The sequence below is a fragment of the Salvia splendens genome, chromosome 6 (genome assembly GCF_004379255.2).
Source record: "Salvia splendens isolate huo1 chromosome 6, SspV2, whole genome shotgun sequence".
NCBI lineage: Eukaryota > Viridiplantae > Streptophyta > Magnoliopsida > Lamiales > Lamiaceae > Salvia > Salvia splendens.
The window spans coordinates 724319-750768 of record NC_056037.1 but is presented as its reverse complement, the minus strand read 5'-3'; the positions used below and the strand labels follow the sequence as shown (position 1 = coordinate 750768).

The window sequence follows — 26450 nt, the reverse complement described above, 5'->3', positions numbered from 1 at the left end:
TTGTAGTTAGAATCGAAAGCTCCAATTCCGCAATCTTAGTTCCATAATACCGAACAAATTAGAGATTTTTTTATTGTTTTCTAAAATAGAAACATCATTTTATATACTTTAAAGCCGGTTCAAAATCTAAAATTAGTTATAACTATCTAAATTCTAAGTTTAATCATAATTTCGGGTCATGACATTCATGGCCGACATTCAAAATTCAAACGAAGAGTAATTTCAAAAATGGAATGCTGATTTAATTTGGGCGGTGCAATAAATCTATCTATTTCAATTTCAAGTTGGGGCTAGAGTAATTGAGAGATTTAATGAAATTTTAATTTGAACGCTTTCCACATAGATGAAAAGGAACGAAAAAGTTTTTAAATTGATTCTAACTATTTAAAACAACACATATTTTTTGTTGTAAGATTTATGCAATATACTAGTAGTAGAAAATAAGATAGGAGCAAAAACAAAATAAAGAATATAATTCTATTTCATTTTCCAAAAAAGTAGTACTCTGTCAGTCCCACTTTAGAAGTCTCAATCACTTTTTTACACCTATTTTATAAAAATGATAGTAATAAATATTTAAAGTGGAGAAATAGTAAAGTAAGAGAGAGAATAATGTTGAGAAGAGTTTACCATTTATCCACTTTAACTATATTTTATAAAATGAGTGTAGAAAAGTGACTAGAACTCCTAAAGTGGGACGGAGGGAGTATAACATGAAATTATGAAAATTATGCCAAATTTATTGGTAATCATATATACACATAATATTTATAAAAACATACATATACATACACACGGTGTATTCACATCCTTACACTAAATATAAACACAAAACTAATATCAAACCCTTAGATATTAAAATCCAACGCTTATAAGTATGCCATTTTGAATTAGTTAAATAATATAAAAAATTCGAAAAGGGCATAAACGGATTGTGCAAAACACCTAGCAGTTATTGACTCCTAAATTCACGCCATCATGATTTGGTTTTCTTAGTTATTGAATTAATTAATTAATTAGATATTTCATATGAAGAATCAATTATTAAAGATTTTCTTTAAGATTAGTGTTTTGTGTATCGCCGTTGTCTTCAATTCCTCTTACCCAAAAATATTCTTAATTCATGACACTATTAGTTGAATCACAAATATTGCAGAAGTTAAAATCATAGTTTATGCATGAGGACTTACAGGACTTCATTTTTGTTTGAGGAGTCCAACGATTTAATTTCTGTTTGTATACCGTAGATAACATGAGTCACGGTACAGTAAACCACTTTATTCGTACATTAAGTGCTGCAAACTTTGTAAAACATATCATTTGGGTTTAGCAATCCATGGGGCTAGGTTGTAGTACCCGCTCTAAAAATGAAACAATCACCAAGGGTATGGAGTTTGAATATGGTTTAACAATCCATTAGGCTAGGATATAGTACCCATGTCACATGCATTGAATTTCGTTTTTTATGTGTTTTGGATTTCATATAGTAAATAATGTACGAAAATTGGCCTTTAATGTACATGTGTAATACCAAATGATGTACATGTGTAAGGATTTAATGTTTGGCGGGAGTTGAATCCATACACTTTGGGTTTAGCAATCCATTGGGCTAGGTTCTAGTACCCACTCACAAATAAAATCATCACCAATGGAAGGGAGTAAGAATCATTCCAATAGGGTTTAACAATCCATTGGGATGAGGCATATTACCAACACATACCTAAAAATTCACTTTCTGATGTGTGTTTTGGATTATACAGGAAATAATGTACGGATATAGTCTTATAATGTACATTTCTAACAGTGAATAATGCACAAAAGTAATCGTATAATGTATATTGTTTTGGATTCTGTTTGGTGACAATTATACTTGTTTTTTGTGTACAGATGCTAGTCGTATGATCTCCCAGAGGGAAAAAGGCTATAAAGGAGCCGAGCAGACCGCTTCGAAAGTGTAGGACATGTGGTGTGATGTGCCATCATGATTCGAGATCATGTCAAGAAAAAGATACGGATATAGGTAAGGGGAAGAAGAAATCTTGATATTTTTTCGTTTGTTTTCCAAACATATTGTTTCTAATAGCTTATTTGAGATCGATATTATTTACTACCGAATGATTACATTATTAATATGTTTCCGTACATTATTCATTAGTGAATGACTACATTAGTTATGTATTTTATTGCAACGCAGGCTGGCTTTGCTGGTGATGATTCTCCGAGGGCAGTTTTCCCGAGCATTGTAGGCCGACCCGGCGAGGATGTTTTTTTTGTTTTTGTAGGGGATGAAGCTCAGTCGAGACGAGGTATTCTCACGTTATAGTAGGCAACTGGGACGACATGGAGGCGATCTGGCAGCATACGTTCTACAATGAGCTCCGTGTTGATCCTGAAGAGCACCCTGTTCTGCTCACTTAGGCACCTCTCAGCCCCAAGGGTAATAGAGATAAAAATGACTCAAATCATGATGCCAAGGCGACGGAATCGCCTTTTTTTTGCTGCAATGACAAGTAGTTCAAGTATTGCTTCTATCCAGAGTCATCACCCTCAACTCTCTTAACGCATTGCTGCGACCACAACAGAGAAAACATCAGTCTGTGTAGCCATGATTGGTCTGCCTAGCAAACAAGGCCGGAAATTGGTTTATCGCAATTGCAAGAGCAAAAATGAAGAGCCTCGCTTATGGTGGGACGGATGGAATAGTATATTTATTTGTGAAACAATGTTATTTAACTAAAAAAATTATACATGTAGGTAGTCATAACTTTTTACTATAGGGTAATTAAGAAAAATTAATTTTTAAAATTACTGAACAAATCAGACCAAACTTTACGACTTTCTAGTCAATTTATTGGGGTAAAAAAAAATAACTAGGACGTCAATTTCATTTCACCTCATATTTGCCTTTTCATTTTTATTTCATATCGCAGCAACAATGAAACCCAAATAAAGAGCAACATTCTCTCTGTCACATGCATGCGTTTGATATTATATACTCTTGGCCAAGAAACTATGATGATGTACACTTGTTACCATAAGCAAAAATATCGGATTCAAACGTAACAAACATAATGAAATAGTAGCAATAAAATTCGTCAAATTCTGGGTGATCCTTCTTCTTGTCAGGGTTATTAAATAGCTGCAACGTCAAATTTTCATTTCTCGAAGCAGATCGTAGGTGAGTAACGAGACCCATTTTCATAATACTGATCGTTTCTTTTCTTTTTATGGACAAATGAATATAAATTTAAAAATTGAACAATTGTGTGTCTCGAAAAGGAATATGAATCGATGAAGTCTGTTTTGTTTTACAGTAAATCAAGATGGGGGAAGGAGAGGCTATTCAAGCCCTTGTTATTGACAACGGTTCCAGTAGTGTAAAGGTGAGCAATTATTTGGTGTATTGGTTTGCATAAATTGGCTTTGGCAATAAATATACATACTAGTGCTATGTTTGGTTGATTAGGCCGGCTTTGGTGGTGAAGAAGCTCCGAAGGCAGTGTTCCCGAGCATTGTAGGGCGGGAGGGGAATGATGTTTATGTAGGGGATGAAGCTGAGTCGAGACGAGATGTTGTCACGTTGAATCACCCCATCGAGCGTGGTATAGTGCGCGACTGGGACGACATGGAGAAGATCTGGCACCACACGTTCTACAACGAGCTCCGTGTTGCCCCTGAAGAGCACCATGTTATGCTCACCGAGGCACCTCTCCATAATATGGCTAATAGAGAGAAAATGACTCAAATCATGTTCGACACCTTCAACGTCCCGGCCTTGTACGTTGCTAACCAGGCCGTCCTCGCACTTTATGCCACTGGTCGCACCACAGGTATGCAGCAGCATGCCGTCTTTCGTTTCACTTAGGCTACGTTCACAGTCACACACACACTATGTAACATATCAAATTCAATTCCAATTATGTGTACATTGAAGCTCGGTTGAATAGAACAGGTATGGTGGTAGAGTGTGGTGAAGGTGTGAGCCACGCGGTTCCTATATACGACGATTATGCGCTTCCCCAAGCTATATTGAGGCTGAATCTCGGCGGCCGTGATCTCGATGCGTATCTCATGACTAGCCACACATCCACTGCGCCAGAAATTGTCCGCGATGTGAAGGAGAAGCTCGCCTTCGTTGCACTTGATTTCGACAAGGAAACTGAAACTAACAACAGCTCCAAGAGCTATGAGCTTCCCGATGGTGAGGTGATGACGGTTGGCGCTGAGAGGTTCGGGTGCCCGGAGGCGCTGTTCCAGCCGTCACTGATTGGAAAGGAAGATGTTGTTGGAATCCACGAAATGACCTACGACTCCATCATGAAATGTGACATAGATATGAGGAAGGATCTGTATGGACACATCATTCTCAGCGGCGGATCCACCATGTTCCCGGGCTTCGCGGACAGGATGAGCAAGGAGATGAAGGCTCTTGCTCCGACCAGCATGGAGATCAAGGTGGTCGCCCCCCCTGAGAGGATGTATAGCGTCTGGAAGGGAGGATCCATCCTAGCATCTTCTTCACGCCCTCAGGTTCGTTTCATCATGCATGCTCTCTTTACTTTCTAGTATAATATCACTCATTTGTGGTTTTCATTTTCATGTAGATGTGGATAACAAAGGCAGATTACGAGGAGTCGGGTGCTAAGATTGTTCACAACAAGTGCTACTAATTAAGCTGTTGATGAATTATATTATATTTATATTGCAGTGTGAGCTTGTCAAGTTTTTCTCTAAGCTCTTATAAGTTCTGGTTTGGAATGGATGATAGAATGAAATAAGGGCAAGGGTAGAATGGAATGAAGGTAGTAATGATAGAATGAAATAAGGGTAAGTGTAGAATGGAATGACAATTTTCTTACTTTTTTTTTGGCACTTTCTTTTGGATTTGAGCAACGTCTACGAGGTACCGCGGGGAATAATCACAGATGAATACGTGATTACCAAAAAAATAAAATGAAAATAGGAATCACATTCCCACTATTTCTCATAGTAGTAAAAAATGGCCTGATTCCGTCACATTATGAAGAGTCAATTGGGCCTGGAATTCTAGCTAGTCCAACGACTCCAATAATTGATTTGCTCAAGAATTCAATAATTAATCCCGACAATAAACTAATCGACTCCCATCATTCCTGAATATAATCAGCCCAAGAATTTAATTAACACTGGCCCAACTATCCTCTCCCAGCCTTCTCTTAAGCAATGCAGCCCAACTAAATAAAGGGCCCAAATTTATGAAATTTAATTTCTCTCTAAAGGGCTTATAAAAGTGGAGGAGTTAGGATCACCAATTTGTCAAAATGGGACAAGAAGAGGTTTCAATATCACATGCAGCCTCATTATTGAAATATTCACAGCTCTTACATGTTAATCGGTTATGTAATGTGAATAGCTAAAGTATTAATCTTGGTTGATAATTTTTCTAACTTATGCAGAAATTATAAATCTACAACAACATTATAATTGATTGATGCGTAGTAGATGCCAGAAATGAGAGAGGAGACTCTAATAAAAAAAGAAAATTTGAATTGGGACAAAAGGGTCACACTTGAAGAAATCGCTGCAACCTACCGCGGTAACAAACATACATGAAAAAATAATGCATTCAAACGTAACAATTCAGCTCAAAAGAATATGATAACTAATAAAATTAGTCATATTCAGGGTGTACCTTCTTCATGTATGGTTATTACTCCAATGCTAATTTCTTTGCTATCAGTCACGCATTCAAACTTCCGTTTCTCGAGGCATATCGTAGGTGAGTTACGAGACCTAAATCTATAATACTAGCATCCACTTGATCGTTTCATTTCTTAAATTTAAAGATCGTGCCGCGGTGGACTTGAATCCAAGACCTTTGGCCTCAGCATTACCACTCCAATTGATCGTTTGTGTTTCACTTAATTGTGTTCCATCTATTCTCTTCAAATGGCAAAAAGTGGAAATGACGCATTTAACTTCTTGAAAAGGAATACGAATCGATTTAACTCTGTTTGAATAATACTCATGCCCTTTGTTTTACAGTAAATTGAGATGACGGAAGGAGATGATGCTCCCCTTGTTATTGACAAGGGTACCAGTATGGTGAAGGTGAGAAATTATTTGCGTTATTGATTTGCATAAATTGGGTTTACCAATGATATCAGGCCGGCTTTGCTGGTGAAGATGCTCCGAGGGCAGTTTTCCCGAGGACTGAAGCACCCCGGCGCACAGGAAAGATCGACCATGGTTTAGTGAGCAACTGGGAAGACATGGTTACAATCTGGCGCAGCACGTTCGACAAGCTCTGCTTGTTCTGCTCACTGAGACACCTCTTAACCCAAAGGAGGAGCTTGCGTACGTTGCACTTGATTTCGAGGAGGAAACTGAAGCACCAGTGGAGAAGAGTTATGAGCTTCCCGATGGTCAGGTCATATACTGCCCGGAGGCGTTGTTGGAATCCACGAAATGACCTACAACTCCATCATGAAATGTAATGAGAATATCAGGAAGGATCTCTATGGAAACATAGTTCTCAGTGGCGGATCAACCATGTTCCCTGGTCTCGCGGATAGGATGAACAAGGAGATAACGGCTCTGGCTCCGAGCAGCATGAAGATTAAGTATAGCGCCTGGATAGGGGGATCCATATTAATTTCCAGCAGGTTCGTTTCGTGCTCTCTTTAGTTAAACCTAAACCTATATAACTGCTTAGATTTACCAAACATTCTGATTTGTGGTTTTGATATTCATGTAGATGTGGATAACAAAGGCAGATTACGAGGAGTCGGGTGCTAAGATTGTTCACACAAAGTGCCCCTAAGCTGTTGATCAAGGTATCGTTGAGTTTTTCGTGGTGAATTGGATTGCAGTTGGGGGGTTCTGAAGTTTTTCTCTAAGGTCTAAGTTCTGGTTTGGAATGTTTTTACAGTATGTGTTTCAGTATCAGTAGTAATATTTTGGCCTGCATTGAACTTTTCACATATTTATATGTTACTCCTATCATGTCTGGAGTGAATGGATTGGTCTCTTTATGTTTTAATGGCTCCTTTTTATGCCCAAAGTTGACAATCTAATTTGGCACTTTATCGTACTAAGATATTTTTGACAAGAGGAAATATATATAAGATTTTATATCGGAAATATATATAAAATTTTATTTCCAATTAATATGTACACCCTCCATCCCTAATAATTCGTCACCATTTGACCCGACACGAGTTTTAAGAAATGTAATAGAAAGTAGGTTGAAAAAGTTGGTGACGTGTGGGTCCTACTTTTATACTCCATCCGTCCCACCACAAGTGATCAACTTTCCATTTTGGGTTGTCCCACCACAAGTGATCAATTTCCTTTCTTAGTTAAAAACAAAACTTCAACTTTCTTTTACTTTAATCTCTCTATTACTTTATTCTCTATTTATTACTTTATTATCTCTTTATCTCTCTTACTTTTTCCTTTCTCATATTTTACTTGATGTGTAATTTTTAGGCTTATTACAATAGATAAAGTATCACTCAAGTTCAATTAATTAACCCAAATATTACCACTTCACTGCAAGATTACAGCTTCGTGTGTAGTATTTTAAGGTGTCGATCCACAGGGAATGAGAGATTATTTAACTCTAAAACAAAGATCACACATGCTAAAAAGGATTTTGGTTTGAAAATTTTGATAAAAAGATTATGCAAAAATAATAATAAGAACTAAAACAAGTAAGGCGATTTAAGAGAAGAACATGTTACTCCAAACACTCATGGATAAAACGGTGATTTATTCTAATATCCAACTCTATCTTATGAATTACGGGACTATGAAATCAATTCTCGATGCTAGCACTGAACATGCTTGACAACCAATAGTTTAAGAATAGTTGAACACATATTCTATAAACTAATTTTCATTAATCTACGGATCCTACGGAAGCGCGAGACTCAAAGATTAATTACTATAAGCACAAGAAATCCATTATCAAATTATTATTTGAACACATCTAATTGATAATTCATTATCACAATGATCCATCTTATTCAAAGTTAAAGAGACATTTGAATAAGAATAAGTATCTACTACAAATGATGCACCACAAGTAATAGATTTAAACAATAAAATTGTGATAAAGACGATCATAAGATAAAGAAGAACATAGCATAAATCACATGAACAAATTATCCAATTACATGTTTGGAGCAACACAAGATTTTTAGCCAAGCATAATTAAACTAGGAGCAATTGACATGGAAGAAGAAGCCTTTGAATTATGGAGTAGCTTGAAGAATTAACAATTCATCAATACAAATCAATCGGCACTTTTCAATTAAATCTCCCCCAAAAGTCAACTTCTTTTTCCTCAATTTTTGTTGAGTGACTGAAGCTGTCCCCTCCGTCTAATCACTGCTGCCTATCCCCCTCTCCCTTTTCTATTTCCTTGTTTTTTTTTTCTCCAGCAACCGCCCACGAGGAAACTGCCAATTTGCAGTTAGAGTCACCAAACGCCCGACCGGGCGAAATTAGAAGGGATAATCGCACGACCGGGCGAACTGCTACTGGGTGCATCGCGGAAAACGCCCGACCGGGCGTTTTGTGTCTTGAAGAATCGCCCGACCGGGCGAACTTTCTGGACTCTCCTCATGCTTTTACGTGTTTCGCCCGACCGGGCGTTTTGAAGCTCATAATCGCCCGACCGGGCGAACTTTCTGATCTTTGCATGCTTTGCCAATTCCACCCGGCGAACTTCCAGCTTCCAACCCTCCTAAACTTCAATACAAATACAACTTGATGAGTTATAATTAACATAAAAATGTGTAGTTTAGGGAAAAAAATATCAGAAATATGCTACGCATCAAATACCCCCAAACTTGAGCTCTTGCTCGCCCTCGAGCAAGGTTTATTTTAAGCACAATAACTCAACACAGGTCTAACCCACAACGAGTTTTAATCACAAAGAATCATGTAGGGACGTGAATGACAAAGTCTAAACCCCCAACAATTCCAATCAAAAATTCCCACTCTCAAGAACAATCACCTATCAACCTAGAACTTCAAGTCAAGGTGCATTTCAAAGTAAGTCCAAGCATAAGATCATACAACTCAAACCGTCATCATTGACTCGTCAAGCATTACTAATCACATAGACTCACGGATTTCAAATCAAACTTCTTTAACTCTACCAAGCTATTTACACAACATCCACAAGCATCAACGATTAGGTCCAAGGTCTTATTTCAAGGTTGTAATGGGGCTAGGGATGAGGTAGGATAAATATGGATAGTGAGCTCAAAAGCTACACATTTGAGTGCCAAATTCTTCCCCCATACACTTCCTTCCAAAGATCAAACAATAAAAACTTACACATTACAACCAAACTTTCACTCCCCCAAACTTGAGATCTACTCTAGACAAGATTACATCAAACAAAAATAGAAGCTCTATCTTTATTCCATCAAACTTATTCTTTCTTCTTTTTTTCTGTTTTTTTTGTAAGACCTCGACTTTTGCAAATTTGGAGGTCGTCTTTTTTTCTCCTTTTTTTTTCTTTCTTTTAGAAGAACTTCATTCTTTTCACAATACATCAAGTCTAGATATGTCTACTCTTTACAAATCACCACCTACACTCAAACTCAAACCACCAAAGCTCAAACTTGTTTTTAGCACCCAAATAGTAGCAAGGTCAATTGATGAGGCTAAAATGAGGCTTATTTAAGTAGCTAAGTGATCGGCTAAGTGTTTACACAAACAATAGGGAATTAAGCTCAAAGTGGCTTCTAGGGGATCATTTGTTGGACTAGGCATGTGATCAATTGGCCATGGAGTTCATCCTAGTGCCTTATCCTCCCAAATCATTAACACAAACGGACGCAAGCACTTCACTCGATAAAGCAAATCAATCCAAAATAATTTCCACAAGACATGCGATTTTCACACTCTCCTCAACTCAAGAAATCGATTGTAATCACAACATGCTCTTTCAAGTAAATTCATGCACCCATTCCATTCATCCTAAGCTTCAAAGTTCAAGTAAAATCAAGCAAGATTTCCCAACCAGAAAGCCGAAGATAAAACATGCATCCGTCAATTACATAGATTCAAAACATCTTTATCATATAATACACCCAAAAACATGCAGCGTGCATCACAAATAATTCACAACCCCCCAAACTTGAATGCTTCATTGTCCTCAATGCATGCAAAGAAGACAAATAAAGTAAAGGGAAAGAAAACTCCCCCAAACTTGGCGTGATATCCATAGTGCATTCGGGTGGGAGGGTGGGTGTAAAAATCCTTTGCAGGTGTGCATCCTCCTAAGCTCCAAATCATTCCTATCTCCATGTTGCTCCTACAAAAAAGAAACAAAACCTACAACAAAGAAACACTCAATTCAAAATAAATGTTAGAGGAAAGAACTGAGCAAACAAAACCTCCACATATGAAATCAAAAATAAAAGAAAAATAAAAACTTGGGTTGCCTCCCAATCAGCGCCTTTGTTTATAGTCGTTGGCTCGACCTTCTTCTTCTCTTGCTCTACACTCTAGGATCCACTAGTGTAGTCACTTCTCTTGCCTCCATGCCACTCTCAATTCCAACATAGGCCTTCAAGCGTTGGCCATTCACCTTCCAAATGTTGTCATTCTTCTCATCTCGAATATCCACAGCACCATAGGGGTACACCTTGTGCACAACATAAGGCGCCCACCATCTTGACTTGAGCTTGCCCGGAAATAGTTTGAGCCGAGAATTGTATAAAAGGACCAGTTGTCCTTCATCAAAACGACGAGGCTTAATGGCTGCATCATGTATCTTCTTAGCACGCTCCTTGTAGAGATCAACGCTCTCATAAGCATGAAGCCTAAACTCATCCATTTCGTTCATATCAAACATCCTCTTCTCGGCTGCAGCATCATAATCCAAGTTTAGCTTTTGCAAGGCCCAATACGCTTTATGCTCCAGTTCTACCGGCAAATGACAAGCTTTTCCAAAGACCAACTTGTATGGCGAAGTTCCAATCGGGGTCTTATAAGCCGTTCGATATGCCCACAAAGCATCATTTAACTTTTGAGCCCAATCCTTTCGAGACGGCTTCACCACTTTCTCAAGCACCCATTTTATCTCACGATTGGAGACTTCAACTTGACCACTAGTTTGGGGATGATAGGGGGTAGCAACCTTGTGTTGGACACCATATTTTCCTAGGAGGTTTTCAAACAACTTGTTGCAAAAATGAGTTCTTCCATCACTGATAATAGCTCGAGGTGTCCCAAAGCGGTTAAAGATGTGATTCTTGATGAACTTCAACACCACTTTGGCATCATTGGTTGCCGAGGCCACTGCCTCCACCCACTTGGAGACATAATCGACAGCTACGAGAATGTATTGTTGTCCATTAGACTTGGGAAACGGTCCCATGAAGTCTATTCCCCAAACATCAAAAAGTTCCACCTCGTGAATGTTATTCATTGGCATTTCATTTCTCCACGAGATATTGCCGGTTCTTTGGCAACTGTCACATCTCTCTACATAGGCTTTTGCATCCTTGAAGATCGATGGCCAATAGAATCCGGACTGAAGCACCTTAAATGCGGTTCGACGTGCTCCAAAGTGGCCGCCATACACAGAATCATGGCATGCAGACAAAATCTGAAGGTGCTCATGCTCTCCAACACACCTTCGAATCACTCCATCACTACAAATACGGAAGAGAAATTGATCTTCCCAAACATATGTGCGGGTGTCACTCAAAAACTTCTTCTTTTGGTTAGATGACAACCCTTCTGGTATAATGCCAGTGACAAGGTAGTTCGCCAAATTAGCAAACCACGGTACATATGTTTCCCGAGCTTCCACTTGCAACACTTGCTCGTCGGGAAATTTCTCATTGATCTTTTTCTTTCTTTCATCTTCCGTCTCTTCCAATCCCTCTAGCCTAGACAAATGATCAGCTACCAAATTCTCGGTCCCCTTCTTGTCTTTAACCTCCACGTCAAACTCTTGTAGTAAGAGAATCCATCTCACCAACCGAGGCTTTGCATCTTTCTTATTCATCAAATATTTGATAGCTGAATGGTCCGTGAACACTACCACCTTCGTGCCAAGTAAATATGCCCGAAACTTCTCAAAGGCATACACTACTGCTAACATTTCCTTCTCCGTCGTGGTGTAATTCAATTGAGCTTCATTGAGTACTTTGCTAGCATAGTAGACGGCGTGTAGGACCTTGTCTCTCCTTTGGCCTAGAACGGCCCCCACAGCATAGTCCGAAGCATCACACATTAATTCAAATGGCTTCGACCAATCCGGTGTGATAATAATAGGTGCTTCGACTAGCTTTTTCTTCAACAATTCAAATGCCTCAAGGCATTTCTCATCAAAGACGAACTTGACATCCTTCTCAAGTAAGTTGCAAAGTGGCTTTGCAATCTTTGAAAAATCTTTTATAAACCGTCGGTAGAATCCCGCATGTCCAAGGAAACTACGGATGCCCTTCACATTTGTTGGGGGAGGTAACTTCGAGATCACATCAATCTTAGCCTTATCCATCTCTAACCCCAACTCCGACACCTTGTGTCCCAACACTATACCCTCCTTGACCATAAATTGACACTTTTCCCAATTTAGCACGAGATTTGACTCCTCACATCTTTGTAGGACCCGTCTCAAGTTTTCTAAGCAAAAGTCAAATGAGGATCCAAAGACGGAGAAATCATCCATGAAGATCTCCATGATGTCTTCATTCATATCGGAAAAAATTGCCATCATGCATCGTTGGAATGTAGCCGGTGCATTACACAAACCAAAAGGCATCCGACGGAAGGCATAAGTTCCAATAGGACATGTGAATGTCGTCTTTTCCTGATCTTCCGGGGCAATTGCAATCTGATTGTACCCCGAATATCCATCTAGAAAACAGTAATGGGAATAACCCGCAATCCTATCAAGCAACTGATCTAGAAATGGCAACGGAAAATGATCTTTTCTTGTCGTCTTGTTCAACCTTCTATAGTCCATACAAACTCTCCAAGAGTTTACTAATCGAGTTGCTAACACTTCATTTTGCTCATTAACGGTCACGGTTATTCCTCCCTTCTTCGGTACACATTGCACCGGGCTGACCCACTCACTATCGGAAATGGGATAGATCATTCCAAATTTCAGCAATTTCTTCACCTCTTTTTCCACCACTTCTTGCATGAGTGGGTTCAACCTTCTTTGTCTCTCCCTTACCGGCTTAGCTCCATCTTCTATCAAGATTTTATGCATGCATATTGCGGGGCTAATCCCTTTGATGTCAGCAATGGACCATCCTAGAGCTTTCTTGTGTGACTTCAGTAGCTCTATCAACTTCAATTCTTCTTCATCATTCAACATCGCCGATATCACAACCGGTAAAGATTCACCCTCACCAAGGAATGCGTATTTCAGATTTGTCGGGAGTGGCTTCAATTCTAGCTTTGGTGGTACTTCGATTGAAGGTTTCACATCTGCCGTGAAAGTATCCACCACACATTCATTCTCGAGACTTGGTTGATCAACTTGAGAATCTTCTATTTCATCAAAATCTACTTTGATTGTCGAACCAAAGTCTCTTTCCAAACTCCCCTTATCATATACACTTCCTTCCATTCTAGCCGAGCAACACATCTTATCAAAGATGCACTTGTCAAGGACATCCACTCTAAAACACGCTTTTGCATCACTAGGATGCTTCATCGCTTTCTCCACATTAATGGTCACTTGCTCACCATTAATTCTAAACGTGACAGAGTTGTCTTTCGCCCCAAGCAACACGTCTCCCGTGGCAAGAAATGGTCTACCAAAAAGAATTGGTACCTCTTTGTCCTCGGGCATGTCCAAGACTATGAAATCCACGGGGATGACAAATTTGTCTACCTTGACCAAAACATCCTCTACTATTCCAGTGGGCTTCACAATGGAGTGATCAGCCAATTGTAGAGCAATGTCGATGGGCTCCATTCTGTTCTCCAGTCCAATGGCACGTGCTGTTTTCAACGCCATCAGTGAGATCCCCGATCCTTGATCCAATAGACATTTGGTGAAAATTGTGTTGCCTATCTCACAAGGAATCACACAACTTCCCGGATCCCTCTTCTTCATGGGCATCATTCCCGAAATCAGTTGTGAGCAATTCATGCTCAATGCCACTATTCCCTCGTCTTGAAGTTTCTCCTTGTTTGCCATCATGTCCTTGAAGAACTTGGAGAACTTGGGGAAATTAGTGAAGAGGTCCACCAACGATACATCCACATTCACTTTTCGAATCACGTTCATCATCCACTCGAAGCTTTTCTCCTTTGGAGCTCTCTTCTTCCTCTTCGGTGGATATGGTGGAGGAGGAATGTGATCAGGGAAGTTGAACTTGCTTTTCGGGTCTAATGCCGGACTTGTCATCAGCTGTCCCTTTGATCCCATCTCTACTTTCTGCTTTCCCTTCTTTTCTACCAAAATCCTCTCGCTTAACTCAGATTCTACACCATTTTCCATACTGCCGGATGCAGCCTGTTCTTGACCATGTTGGGCACCCTGCACCAACGCGGGACTTCCCTTACATGCCTCGTCCGCCCCTGCGTGCGAGGAATGCAAGCCTAACATCTCATCCGCCCCTGCGTGTGAGATGACGGAAGTACCTTGGCCGTCCATTGATGGTGTCGAATCCAACTCACGACCACTTCTCAAAACCACTGCTTTGCACTGTTCATTACCTCTCAGATTAGGTACAGTATTACTCGGGATAGTGTTAGGAATCCTCGTGTGTGATGCCGTGGCAAGCTGCCCAATTTGAGTCTCAAGATTCCTCATTGTCGCCTCCATCTGTCCAAACTTTTCCACTGTTCTTTCCTTGAAATTCTCATTCTCCTTTTGACTCTTAGTCATAAAAGAGAGAATCTGTCCCAATTGATCCTCAACGGTTGGCCTCTTCTCATAACCCGGGGGTTGAGTGTTGTTCCTCCATTGATTACCCGAGTTGTTGCTAGGACCAGCTTGATTCCATCCCGTTTGTTGAGGCCTCCAATTTTGCTGATTGTTGTATTGGTTGCCTTGATTGAACCCTTGGCGATTGTTGCCAATATAGTTCACATCTTCCACAGGTGGTCCTTGAAGACTTGGACATTGATCAGTATGATGTCCACCTTGACACAACCCACACTTCATAACGGTCACTGCTTGGGGTTGAGGAGTCAGTTGAAGAGATTTAACTGCCTTTGTCATCGACGACATTTGAGTGCTAATGTCCGCCAGTTGAGCCTCAATTGCGGTCACTCTTTCCGCATCCTTTGTAGCACCAAATGTATCTCCTGCTCTATCAGCCCCTCGCCTTGGATTGTGCCAATTCCGTTGATTGTTGGCCAGCCTTTGAAACAAAGCCCTCACCTCATCGTGAGTTAGATCATCTAGGTTCCCATTCGAACCTGCAGTCACCAATCCCGTGCCTTCACTGTTGAGTCCCTTGTAGAATTTCAAAAGGTCATGCCCCGGAGCTAGTCCGTGACTTGGGCATTTTCTTATCAATTCCGTGAATCTCTTCCAAGCTTCCGCGAAGGACTCATCATATTTCTGTCGGAATGAGGTGATCTCCTCTCTCAACTTCTCAATCTTCATTGGAGAGTTGTATTCCACAAGAAACAACGACTTCAACTCTTGGAAAGTTGCTATGTTGTAGCCCGGTAATGAGTCATACCACGCTCTTGCCTTCTCCCTCAATGAGAACGGAAATAGGGCCCTCTTAATTCGATGATGCTCCACATTTGGAGGTCTATGAGAGTTTGTCAGCTCGTAGAAGGCATTCAAATGGCTCACCGGATCTTCATCATCCCGTCCATGAAAAAGATTTCCTCCATTCACCAAACTGATGTAGTGAGGTGGAATGTTGACGTTGTCATTTGCGTAGGCACACTCCCCTGGGTACTCAATTCCCGATCTCAGAGTGTCGCCAAACCTCACCACAGGTGGTGGAATCTCATTGTTCTCAGCCATTGATTCACCGTCTGACTCTTGTCTATCCTCCCTTTCTTCACCAAAAAGCCGGTTATTTCTGATTGGGCTCGGATAGTCCGGAAAGATCTCAACTGAAGTACCTCTAACCCTTCTTCTTTGATAACAGAGTAATCCAAACGGTGGTGTACCCTGTGATCGTGTGTGCATTCACTTTTCTTTCTTTTTTTTTTTTAAATTTTACCTACACAACAGAAAATACACCAAGCACAATATATTCCTATAACCGAAAGCGAGACCTCTCGACAACTTCGGGGTAAGTCCTATAAAACGTGTGTGCTTAAGTGAAAACTAAACTACCTAACTAAGAGTTAAAAGAAGTCACCTAGAAAATATACTCCTTCATCTCCAAGTCCAGACGTGGTAGATGACTATCACCTCCAAGAACACGAAATGAGTACCTACAAAAATAAGAGAAAGATCAAATAAAAATAAAACAAAACACAAACTAGAAGTTAAACAATCTATTGCCTTCCCCGGCAACGGCGCCAAAACTTGATGTGTAATTTTTAGGCTTATTACAATAGATAAAGTATCACTCAAGTTCAATTAATTAACCCAAATATTACCACTTCACTGCAAGATTACAGCTTCGTGTGTAGTATTTTAAGGTGTCGATCCACAGGGAATGAGAGATTATTTAACTCTAAAACAAAGATCACACATGCTAAAAAGGATTTTGGTTTGAAAATTTTGATAAAAAGATTATGCAAAAATAATAATAAGAACTAAAACAAGTAAGGCGATTTAAGAGAAGAACATGTTACTCCAAACACTCATGGATAAAACGGTGATTTATTCTAATATCCAACTCTATCTTATGAATTACGGGACTATGAAATCAATTCTCGATGCTAGCACTGAACATGCTTGACAACCAATAGTTTAAGAATAGTTGAACACATATTCTATAAACTAATTTTCATTAATCTACGGATCCTACGGAAGCGCGAGACTCAAAGATTAATTACTATAAGCACAAGAAATCCATTATCAAATTATTATTTGAACACATCTAATTGATAATTCATTATCACAATGATCCATCTTATTCAAAGTTAAAGAGACATTTGAATAAGAATAAGTATCTACTACAAATGATGCACCACAAGTAATAGATTTAAACAATAAAATTGTGATAAAGACGATCATAAGATAAAGAAGAACATAACATAAATCACATGAACAAATTATCCAATTACATGTTTGGAGCAACACAAGATTTTTAGCCAAGCATAATTAAACTAGGAGCAATTGACATGGAAGAAGAAGCCTTTGAATTATGGAGTAGCTTGAAGAATTAACAATTCATCAATACAAATCAATCGGCACTTTTCAATTAAATCTCCCCCAAAAGTCAACTTCTTTTTCCTCAATTTTTGTTGAGTGACTGAAGCTGTCCCCTCCGTCTAATCACTGCTGCCTATCCCCCTCTCCCTTTTCTATTTCCTTGTTTTTTTTTTCTCCAGCAACCGCCCACGAGGAAACTGCCAATTTGCAGTTAGAGTCACCAAACGCCCGACCGGGCGAAATTAGAAGGGATAATCGCACGACCGGGCGAACTGCTACTGGGTGCATCGCGGGAAACGCCCGACCGGGCGTTTTTTGTCTTGAAGAATCGCCCGACCGGGCGAACTTTCTGTACTCTCCTCATGCTTTTACGTGTTTCGCCTGACCGGGCGTTTTGAAGCTCATAATCGCCCGACCGGGCGAACTTTCTGATCTTTGCATGCTTTGCCAATTCCACCCGGCGAACTTCCAGCTTCCAACCCTCCTAAACTTCAATACAAATACAACTTGATGAGTTATAATTAACATAAAAATGTGTAGTTTAGGGAAAAAAAATATCAGAAATATGCTACGCATCAAATACCCCCAAACTTGAGCTCTTGCTCGCCCTCGAGCAAGGTTTATTTTAAGCACAATAACTCAACACAGGTCTAACCCACAACGAGTTTTAATCACAAAGAATCATGTAGGGACGTGAATGACAAAGTCTAAACCCCCAACAATTCCAATCAAAAATTCCCACTCTCAAGAACAATCACCTATCAACCTAGAACTTCAAGTCAAGGTGCATTTCAAAGTAAGTCCAAGCATAAGATCATACAACTCAAACCGTCATCATTGACTCGTCAAGCATTACTAATCACATAGACTCACGGATTTCAAATCAAACTTCTTTAACTCTACCAAGCTATTTACACAACATCCACAAGCATCAACGATTAGGTTGATGAATCCGCGAATTTCTGATGTTTGTAAATGCTGGTAGAAGATAAAGACTACGACACAAAAAATTTACGTGGTTCGATTTACTGAAGTAAATCTACGTCCACGGGAAGAAGGGAGGGCAAGATTGTATTGCTTGATCTGGGATTACAGCTTACAACACAGACTTGCTTGATGATCTTTTTATCTCTAGAGTTAGTAAAAATCCTGGTCTATCAGATCCAAGTTCTATTTATATATTGAACTGAGATCGTGGCTTGCATCACCACCCTAAGTCGTGGAGGTCATGGAGGTCATGAGATCCTGCATGGCCACTGACTAGGCAGCGGCTTACATCATCAGTAATTATGTCGTGGATGTCGTGGAGGTCATGAGAGCCTGCATGGGTCCACCACTAGATAGATCGTGTAGTGGAGGTCGTGGCTCCCAGTTCGGTATTGCCGATGCTGAGACCGAACTGCTGAACTATTGCCGAGCAGCTTTTGCCGACCTGAGAGTAGAGCTTGATTGGTTGGCTTTTACCGAGCTGTAGGCTGGGGCCGAACTCTTTGGTCGTGCCGAACTGAACTCTGATACTCTTTAGTCATGCCGAACTGATACTCTTTCTTGGGCTTTAGGCTGATGGGCTTTACTGCTGTTGGGCTTGTTTAGTACGTACTCCATCACTACCCCCCCCGAAAAGCGAAGTGAATTACTTCGGCATTCTGGATAAAGGTACGGGGTAAGTTGATGTTTGTCCTCGGTCTTATGAAGTGAACTCTTCTTTGACCGGACTCGTCTTTGGTCTGATGAAATAAACATCTTTGACCGGACTCGTCTTTGGTCTGATGAAATAAACATCTTTGACCGGACTCGTCTTTGGTCTGATGAAATAAACATCTTTGATCGGGCTCGTCTTTGGTCTGATGAAATAAACATCTTTGACCGGACTCGTCTTGTGTCCTAATTTGGCGAGTTTTATCGCTCGGATCGGACTTTCCGTTGTCCTAATTTGGGGATCGGACTTTCCCTTGTCCTAATTCGGCGAGTTTTATCGCGTGGATCGGACTTTCCTTTGTCCTAATTCAGGCAAGTTTTATCGCGAGAATCGGACTTTCGTTGCAGTTCGTTTCAGACGAAGTGCTTGATTCTTAAGCCGAATTGCGGTCTTGTATCCTCTTTAGAAGCTTGGACTTCACAATCGTTGGCTTATTGCAGCTCGTTTCAGACGAACTGCTTGTTTAAGCTGAATTGTGGTCTTGTATCCTCTTTAGAAGCTTTGACTCGCAATCGTTAGCTTATTGCAGCTCGTTTCAGACGAAGTGCTTGATTCTTAAGCCGAATTGCGGTCTTGTATCCTCTTTAGAAGCTTTGGATTTTGAGAGACTTGATACATAGACTTTGCGCTAGCTGGAGTCCGGCAAGGAGGGCTTCGTATTCGGCTTCGTTATTAGTGGTTGGGAATGAGAACCGAAGTGAATAGGTTACCTCGTGTCCATCGGGAGCGATAAGCAGAATACCAGCTCCACTTCCCGTTTTATTCGAAGCTCCATCTACGAATCCGCTCCAGCAGTCCGGCGGCTCTTCTTCGGATTCCAAGGGCTGTGCTAGTTCGGCCTTGGCAGAATTTTTCTGTTCGGCAATGACAGGGATTGCTTGATCGAACTTGGCCTCTGCAAGAAAATCTGCCAAGGCTTGTCCCTTGATGGCTTTCCGAGGTAGGTACTCGATTGAGTGTTCTCCCAGCTCTATGGCCCATTTGGCGATTCTGCCTGATGCTTCTGGCTTGGTCAAAACTTGCCGAAGAGGCAGATCGGTTAAGACGCATACCTTGTGAGCATAGAAGTATGGCCGCAGTCTCCTTGCTGCATTTACTAACGCCAGAGCAATTTTTTCCAGAGGTTGATACCTTGTTTCTGGACCTCTTAATGCTCGGCTTGTAAAGTAGATGGGAAACTGCTTTAGGCCTTCTTCTCGTACAAGCACCGCGCTAATGGTTTGATCGGATGCCGCTAAGTATAAGAAAATCACTTCGGCATCTGTTGGAGCAGAGAGAATTGGAAGCTCGGCTAAATAACTTTTGAGCTCGTCAAAAGCCTTTTTCTGCTCGGCTCCCCACTCAAACTTTGGTGCCTTTTTTAACACTTTGAAGAACGGCAGTTGCTTTTCGGCTGCTTGGGAAAGGAATCTATTCAATGCGGCTAGACATCCAGTTAGTCTTTGCACATCGTGTATGGACTTCGGCATCGCCATGTTCTGAATAACCTGAACTTTTGAGGGATTTGCCTTGAGTCCGTCCTTTGAAACCCAACAACCCAGAAATTTTCCCGAATCTACCAAAAAGGTACATTTTTGGGGGTTGAGTTTGAGGTTGGCTTTTCGGAGCACGTCGAGAGTGGATTTGAGGTTGTCTTCGTACTCCGAAGTGCTTTTGCTTTTGACAACTATGTCGTCGACATACACTTCAACCTGTTTTCCGATTAGGTGCCGAAAAAGCTTATCTACCATCCTTTGATAAGTGGCTCCGGCATTCTTTAAACCGAATGGCATCTTTTTATAAGCGAAAATGCCGAAATCGGTAATGAAAGCTGTTTTCGGAGCGTCACTCTCATCCATCAACACTTGGTGATATCCTTTGTATAAATCAAGAAAACAGAAAATTTCGAAGCCGATCAAAGCTTCTACTTTTTTATCTATACTCGGAAGGGGATAGCAATCTTTAGGACAGTGCTTGTTTAGATCGGTAAAATCTATGCACATCCGCCATCCTCCTCCTTTTTTCTTGATCATCACAGGATTGGCCACCCAAGAAGGATATTTCACCTCGAATAGTACATCCGCTTTTAGTAATTGGCGGACTTCGTCATGGATGACTTGGCTTCTTTCTGCCGCAAAGAGTCTTTGCTTCTGTTTTACCGGCCGGATTGAAGGATCAATATTTAACCGATGAGTGATTACCTCGGGGGGCACTCCGGTCATGTCCAACGAAGACCATGCAAAGACATCTTTGTACTCCTTGAGGAGCTGAATGGTCTTTTCCCGGAGTAGAGGCGTTCCTGTGAAGCCGATCTTGACCGTTCTGGATGGATCATCTTCGTATAACTGAACGGTCATTGAGTTCGGCTCTGAAGTGACTTCGGTCATCTCGCTTGCCTCTGACTCCGGTTGCTGTGATTGCTATGCTTGATGGTGCCGAACTGATTGCTCGGCACTTTTAAGCGCAATCTGCAGACATTCTCTTGCTCTCTTTTGATCACCTCGGATGACCGCTATCCCACCTTTAGTGGGGATCTTGATGGTGAGGTGATAAGTAGAGCAAACGGCCCGAACTGTGTTGAGCCAGTCTCTCCCCAGGATGATGTTGTACGGGGACCGAGCTTTCACCACAAAGAACTCGATCATCGTATTGGAGCTTGTAGGCGCTTTTCCCACCGTGATCGGAAGGCTGATAATACCTTCTGGACCTCTTAATGCTCGGCTTGTAAAGTAGATGGGAAACTGCTTTAGGCCTTCTTCTCGTACAAGCACCGCGCTAATGGTTTGATCGGATGCCGCTAAGTATAAGAAAATCACTTCGGCATCTGTTGGAGCAGAGAGAATTGGAAGCTCGGCTAAATAACTTTTGAGCTCGTCAAAAGCCTTTTTCTGCTCGGCTCCCCACTCAAACTTTGGTGCCTTTTTTAACACTTTGAAGAACGGCAGTTGCTTTTCGGCTGCTTGGGAAAGGAATCTATTCAATGCGGCTAGACATCCAGTTAGTCTTTGCACATCGTGTATGGACTTCGGCATCGCCATGTTCTGAATAACCTGAACTTTTGAGGGATTTGCCTTGAGTCCGTCCTTTGAAACCCAACAACCCAGAAATTTTCCCGAATCTACCAAAAAGGTACATTTTTGGGGGTTGAGTTTGAGGTTGGCTTTTCGGAGCACGTCGAGAGTGGATTTGAGGTTGTCTTCGTACTCCGAAGTGCTTTTGCTTTTGACAACTATGTCGTCGACATACACTTCAACCTGTTTTCCGATTAGGTGCCGAAAAAGCTTATCTACCATCCTTTGATAAGTGGCTCCGGCATTCTTTAAACCGAATGGCATCTTTTTATAAGCGAAAATGCCGAAATCGGTAATGAAAGCTGTTTTCGGAGCGTCACTCTCATCCATCAACACTTGGTGATATCCTTTGTATAAATCAAGAAAACAGAAAATTTCGAAGCCGATCAAAGCTTCTACTTTTTTATCTATACTCGGAAGGGGATAGCAATCTTTAGGACAGTGCTTGTTTAGATCGGTAAAATCTATGCACATCCGCCATCCTCCTCCTTTTTTCTTGATCATCACAGGATTGGCCACCCAAGAAGGATATTTCACCTCGAATAGTACATCCGCTTTTAGTAATTGGCGGACTTCGTCATGGATGACTTGGCTTCTTTCTGCCGCAAAGAGTCTTTGCTTCTGTTTTACCGGCCGGATTGAAGGATCAATATTTAACCGATGAGTGATTACCTCGGGGGGCACTCCGGTCATGTCCAACGAAGACCATGCAAAGACATCTTTGTACTCCTTGAGGAGCTGAATGGTCTTTTCCCGGAGTAGAGGCGTTCCTGTGAAGCCGATCTTGACCGTTCTGGATGGATCATCTTCGTATAACTGAACGGTCATTGAGTTCGGCTCTGAAGTGACTTCGGTCATCTCGCTTGCCTCTGACTCCGGTTGCTGTGATTGCTATGCTTGATGGTGCCGAACTGATTGCTCGGCACTTTTAAGCGCAATCTGCAGACATTCTCTTGCTCTCTTTTGATCACCTCGGATGACCGCTATCCCACCTTTAGTGGGGATCTTGATGGTGAGGTGATAAGTAGAGCAAACGGCCCGAACTGTGTTGAGCCAGTCTCTCCCCAGGATGATGTTGTACGGGGACCGAGCTTTCACCACAAAGAACTCGATCATCGTATTGGAGCTTGTAGGCGCTTTTCCCACCGTGATCGGAAGGCTGATAATACCTTCAGGGCGGGTGTCCTCCTGGGCGAAACTTTTCAGAGGAAGTGGAGCTGGACTAAGCCGAGCTGGATCCACTTCCATTTTATCGAAACATTCTTTAAAAAGAACGCTGACTGACGCTCCTGTATCCACAAATACTCTGTGGATCAGTTTGTTTGCCACTCCGGCTTGAATGACAATAGCGTCTTGGTGAGGAGAGATGGCTGGGACGGGATCGGCATCTGAAAATGTAATCACTTCGTCTTTCTTCAGCCTTTTATGTGTCGGCTCCTCTTGATTGGAACCTCTGCGTTCTGCTTTTAGGGACGACTTAGTCTTCCCGGCAGGGAGAGCATCAATAGTCTGGATTACTCCATCATATTGCGGCTCGTCGTCGTCTTCGGGATCTTCATGCCTTTTCGGATCCTGAGGATTGCAGTTCGCACCTCTCTGCTTTTTGTTCTTTTTCGGCTGCTTGCTTTGGTATTTTTTTAACGTTCCTGTTTTCACAAGAACATCAATACCTGCAGCCAAATTTCGGCACTCCTCGGTATCGTGACCGTGGGCTTGATGGAAGGAGCAATATTGATCCTGAGGTCACCGCGCGGCTGATTTCGTCATCCGCTTTGGTTTTTCGAACATATCGGAATGTAGTTCGAAAATTTCCGTTCTTGACTTGTTTAATGGTACGAACTGAGCGGGCGGCTTCTCAGGATTGAGACGTGGCCCCAATCTGCCTTGTACCGGTGCCCTTTGAATTCTTTCAAAAGGAGTTCGGCGAGGAAGCACCTGGCCGCTTTGATCGGGCTTCTTTTTCTCTTCTCGGGATGAGCTGTCTAAAGACCGTTTTCGACGGTCTGCCTCATCCGCACGGGAAAACTGGTCCGCAATGTCCCACATTTCTTGAGCTGTTTGCGGACCGCACTCCACGAGCTTTCTGTAGAGAGCTCCGGGCAGGATTCCATTTTGGAATGCCGAAATGACAAGTAGATCATTGAGATTATCTACTTGTAGGCATTCCTTATGGAATCTCGTCAGGAAGTCGCTGATCTTTTCGTCGTGACCTTGACGTATAGAAAGCAGCTGAGCCGAAGTAATCCGGGCTTCTGCTTTCTGAAAGAACCTCCTGTGGAAAGCATCCATTAGATCTCGGTAGGATCTAATGCTGCCTTGAGGAAGGCTGTCGAACCACCTTCTGGCGTTCCCGATGAGCAGCTCGGGGAACAGCTTGCACATATGGACCTCATTGAGACCCTGGTTCGCCATATTATATTGATAGCATCCCAAGAAGTCATGAGGATCCACTAGCCCGTCATAAGTCATTGACGGTGTCCGGTAGTTCCGCGGCAAAGGAGTTCGGGTGATATCGTCCGAGAACGGAGTCTTTAATGCTCCGTACATGGCGAACCCGACATCTCTTCGGTACGGAGGAGATGGAGTTCTCCTGTGGTTCCGGTACCGAGGAGGAACAGGAACATGTCGGGGTTGAGGATTCTTTCTCCTGGAAGACACGTCACTACTGCGGTAGTGACTTTCATGTCTGGATGAGGAGGGAGAATCCGCCGTTGTCTTCTCCGGCTGTTGGCTCTTCTGCAGGAAGGTTAAGAACTCCTCCTGCTTCTCGGCCAAGAACAGCTTGACAGCTTCATTTAAATCGGGCTGCTGGGAAGACTCGGTGCGATCTCTCCTGGAGTGGCTTGTTCCTTCTTCGTGAGAACTGGAGACAGATTTCTCACGAGGCTGCTTTCCAGGCCTATGGGCTGCTGGATTAGCTTCCTCGTGGTTATCACGGACGGAGGCACGGGTGTTATGTGATCTGGTATGCATTTTTTTTTTTTTTAGTGGTGGAAAAAGGATCAAAAATTCGCTTTATCACAGATTTGGTTCTCTGGTTTTCCCACAGACGGCGCCAGTGATGAATCCGCGAATTTCTGATGTTTGTAAATGCTGGTAGAAGATAAAGACTACGACACAAAAAATTTACGTGGTTCGATTTACTGAAGTAAATCTACGTCCACGGGAAGAAGGGAGGGCAAGATTGTATTGCTTGATCTGGGATTACAGCTTACAACACAGACTTGCTTGATGATCTTTTTATCTCTAGAGTTAGTAAAAATCCTGGTCTATCAGATCCAAGTTCTATTTATATATTGAACTGAGATCGTGGCTTGCATCACCACCCTAAGTCGTGGAGGTCATGGAGGTCATGAGATCCTGCATGGCCACTGACTAGGCAGCGGCTTACATCATCAGTAATTATGTCGTGGATGTCGTGGAGGTCATGAGAGCCTGCATGGGTCCACCACTAGATAGATCGTGTAGTGGAGGTCGTGGCTCCCAGTTCGGTATTGCCGATGCTGAGACCGAACTGCTGAACTATTGCCGAGCAGCTTTTGCCGACCTGAGAGTAGAGCTTGATTGGTTGGCTTTTACCGAGCTGTAGGCTGGGGCCGAACTCTTTGGTCGTGCCGAACTGAACTCTGATACTCTTTAGTCATGCCGAACTGATACTCTTTCTTGGGCTTTAGGCTGATGGGCTTTACTGCTGTTGGGCTTGTTTAGTACGTACTCCATCGTAGGTCCAAGGTCTTATTTCAAGGTTGTAATGTGGCTAGGGATGAGGTAGGATAAATATGGATAGTGAGCTCAAAAGCTACACATTTGAGTGCCAAATTCTTCCCCCATACACTTCCTTCCAAAGATCAAACAATAAAAACTTACACATTACAACCAAACTTTCACTCCCCCAAACTTGAGATCTACTCTAGACAAGATTACATCAAACAAAAATAGAAGCTCTATCTTTATTCCATCAAACTTATTCTTTCTTCTTTTTTTCTGTTTTTTTTTGTAAGACCTCGACTTTTGCAAATTTGGAGGTCGTCTTTTTTTCTCCTTTTTTTTTCTTTCTTTTAGAAGAACTTCATTCTTTTCACAATACATCAAGTCTAGATATGTCTACTCTTTACAAATCACCACCTACACTCAAACTCAAACCACCAAAGCTCAAACTTGTTTTTAGCACCCAAATAGTAGCAAGGTCAATTGATGAGGCTAAAATGAGGCTTATTTAAGTAGCTAAGTGATCGGCTAAGTGTTTACACAAACAATAGGGAATTAAGCTCAAAGTGGCTTCTAGGGGATCATTTGTTGGACTAGGCATGTGATCAATTGGCCATGGAGTTCATCCTAGTGCCTTATCCTCCCAAATCATTAACACAAACGGACGCAAGCACTTCACTCGATAAAGCAAATCAATCCAAAATAATTTCCACAAGAC

The 26450-nt window shown here is 41.7% G+C and overlaps 3 protein-coding genes and 1 non-coding gene across 4 annotated transcripts; 3 read left to right on the top strand and 1 right to left on the bottom strand.

The window, feature by feature from the left end:
- Positions 1 to 3314: 3314 nt before the first annotated feature.
- Positions 3315 to 4670, top strand: LOC121809350 (actin-11-like). The gene is made up of 4 exons (XM_042209927.1): positions 3315 to 3383; positions 3467 to 3830; positions 3953 to 4530; positions 4605 to 4670. Exons 1-4 carry the CDS (start codon positions 3324 to 3326, stop codon positions 4668 to 4670), a joined length of 1068 nt encoding a protein of 355 aa, XP_042065861.1. The 5' UTR covers positions 3315 to 3323.
- Positions 4671 to 6033: 1363 nt separating this feature from the next.
- On the top strand, positions 6034 to 6802 carry LOC121807857 (actin-58-like). The gene is made up of 4 exons (XM_042208200.1): positions 6034 to 6090; positions 6147 to 6254; positions 6326 to 6409; positions 6737 to 6802. The coding sequence occupies exons 1-4, from the start codon at positions 6034 to 6036 to the stop codon at positions 6800 to 6802; spliced, it is 315 nt and encodes a 104-aa protein (XP_042064134.1).
- A 3143-nt stretch (positions 6803 to 9945) lies between these two features.
- On the bottom strand, positions 9946 to 16244 carry LOC121809344. The gene has a single exon (XM_042209921.1). It carries the CDS (start codon positions 16133 to 16135, stop codon positions 10502 to 10504), a length of 5634 nt encoding a protein of 1877 aa, XP_042065855.1. The 5' UTR covers positions 16136 to 16244; the 3' UTR covers positions 9946 to 10501.
- Positions 15474 to 15580, top strand: LOC121810149. The gene has a single exon (XR_006052407.1). It is a non-coding gene; the product is annotated as a small nucleolar RNA R71 (small nucleolar RNA).
- Positions 16245 to 26450: the final 10206 nt, after the last annotated feature.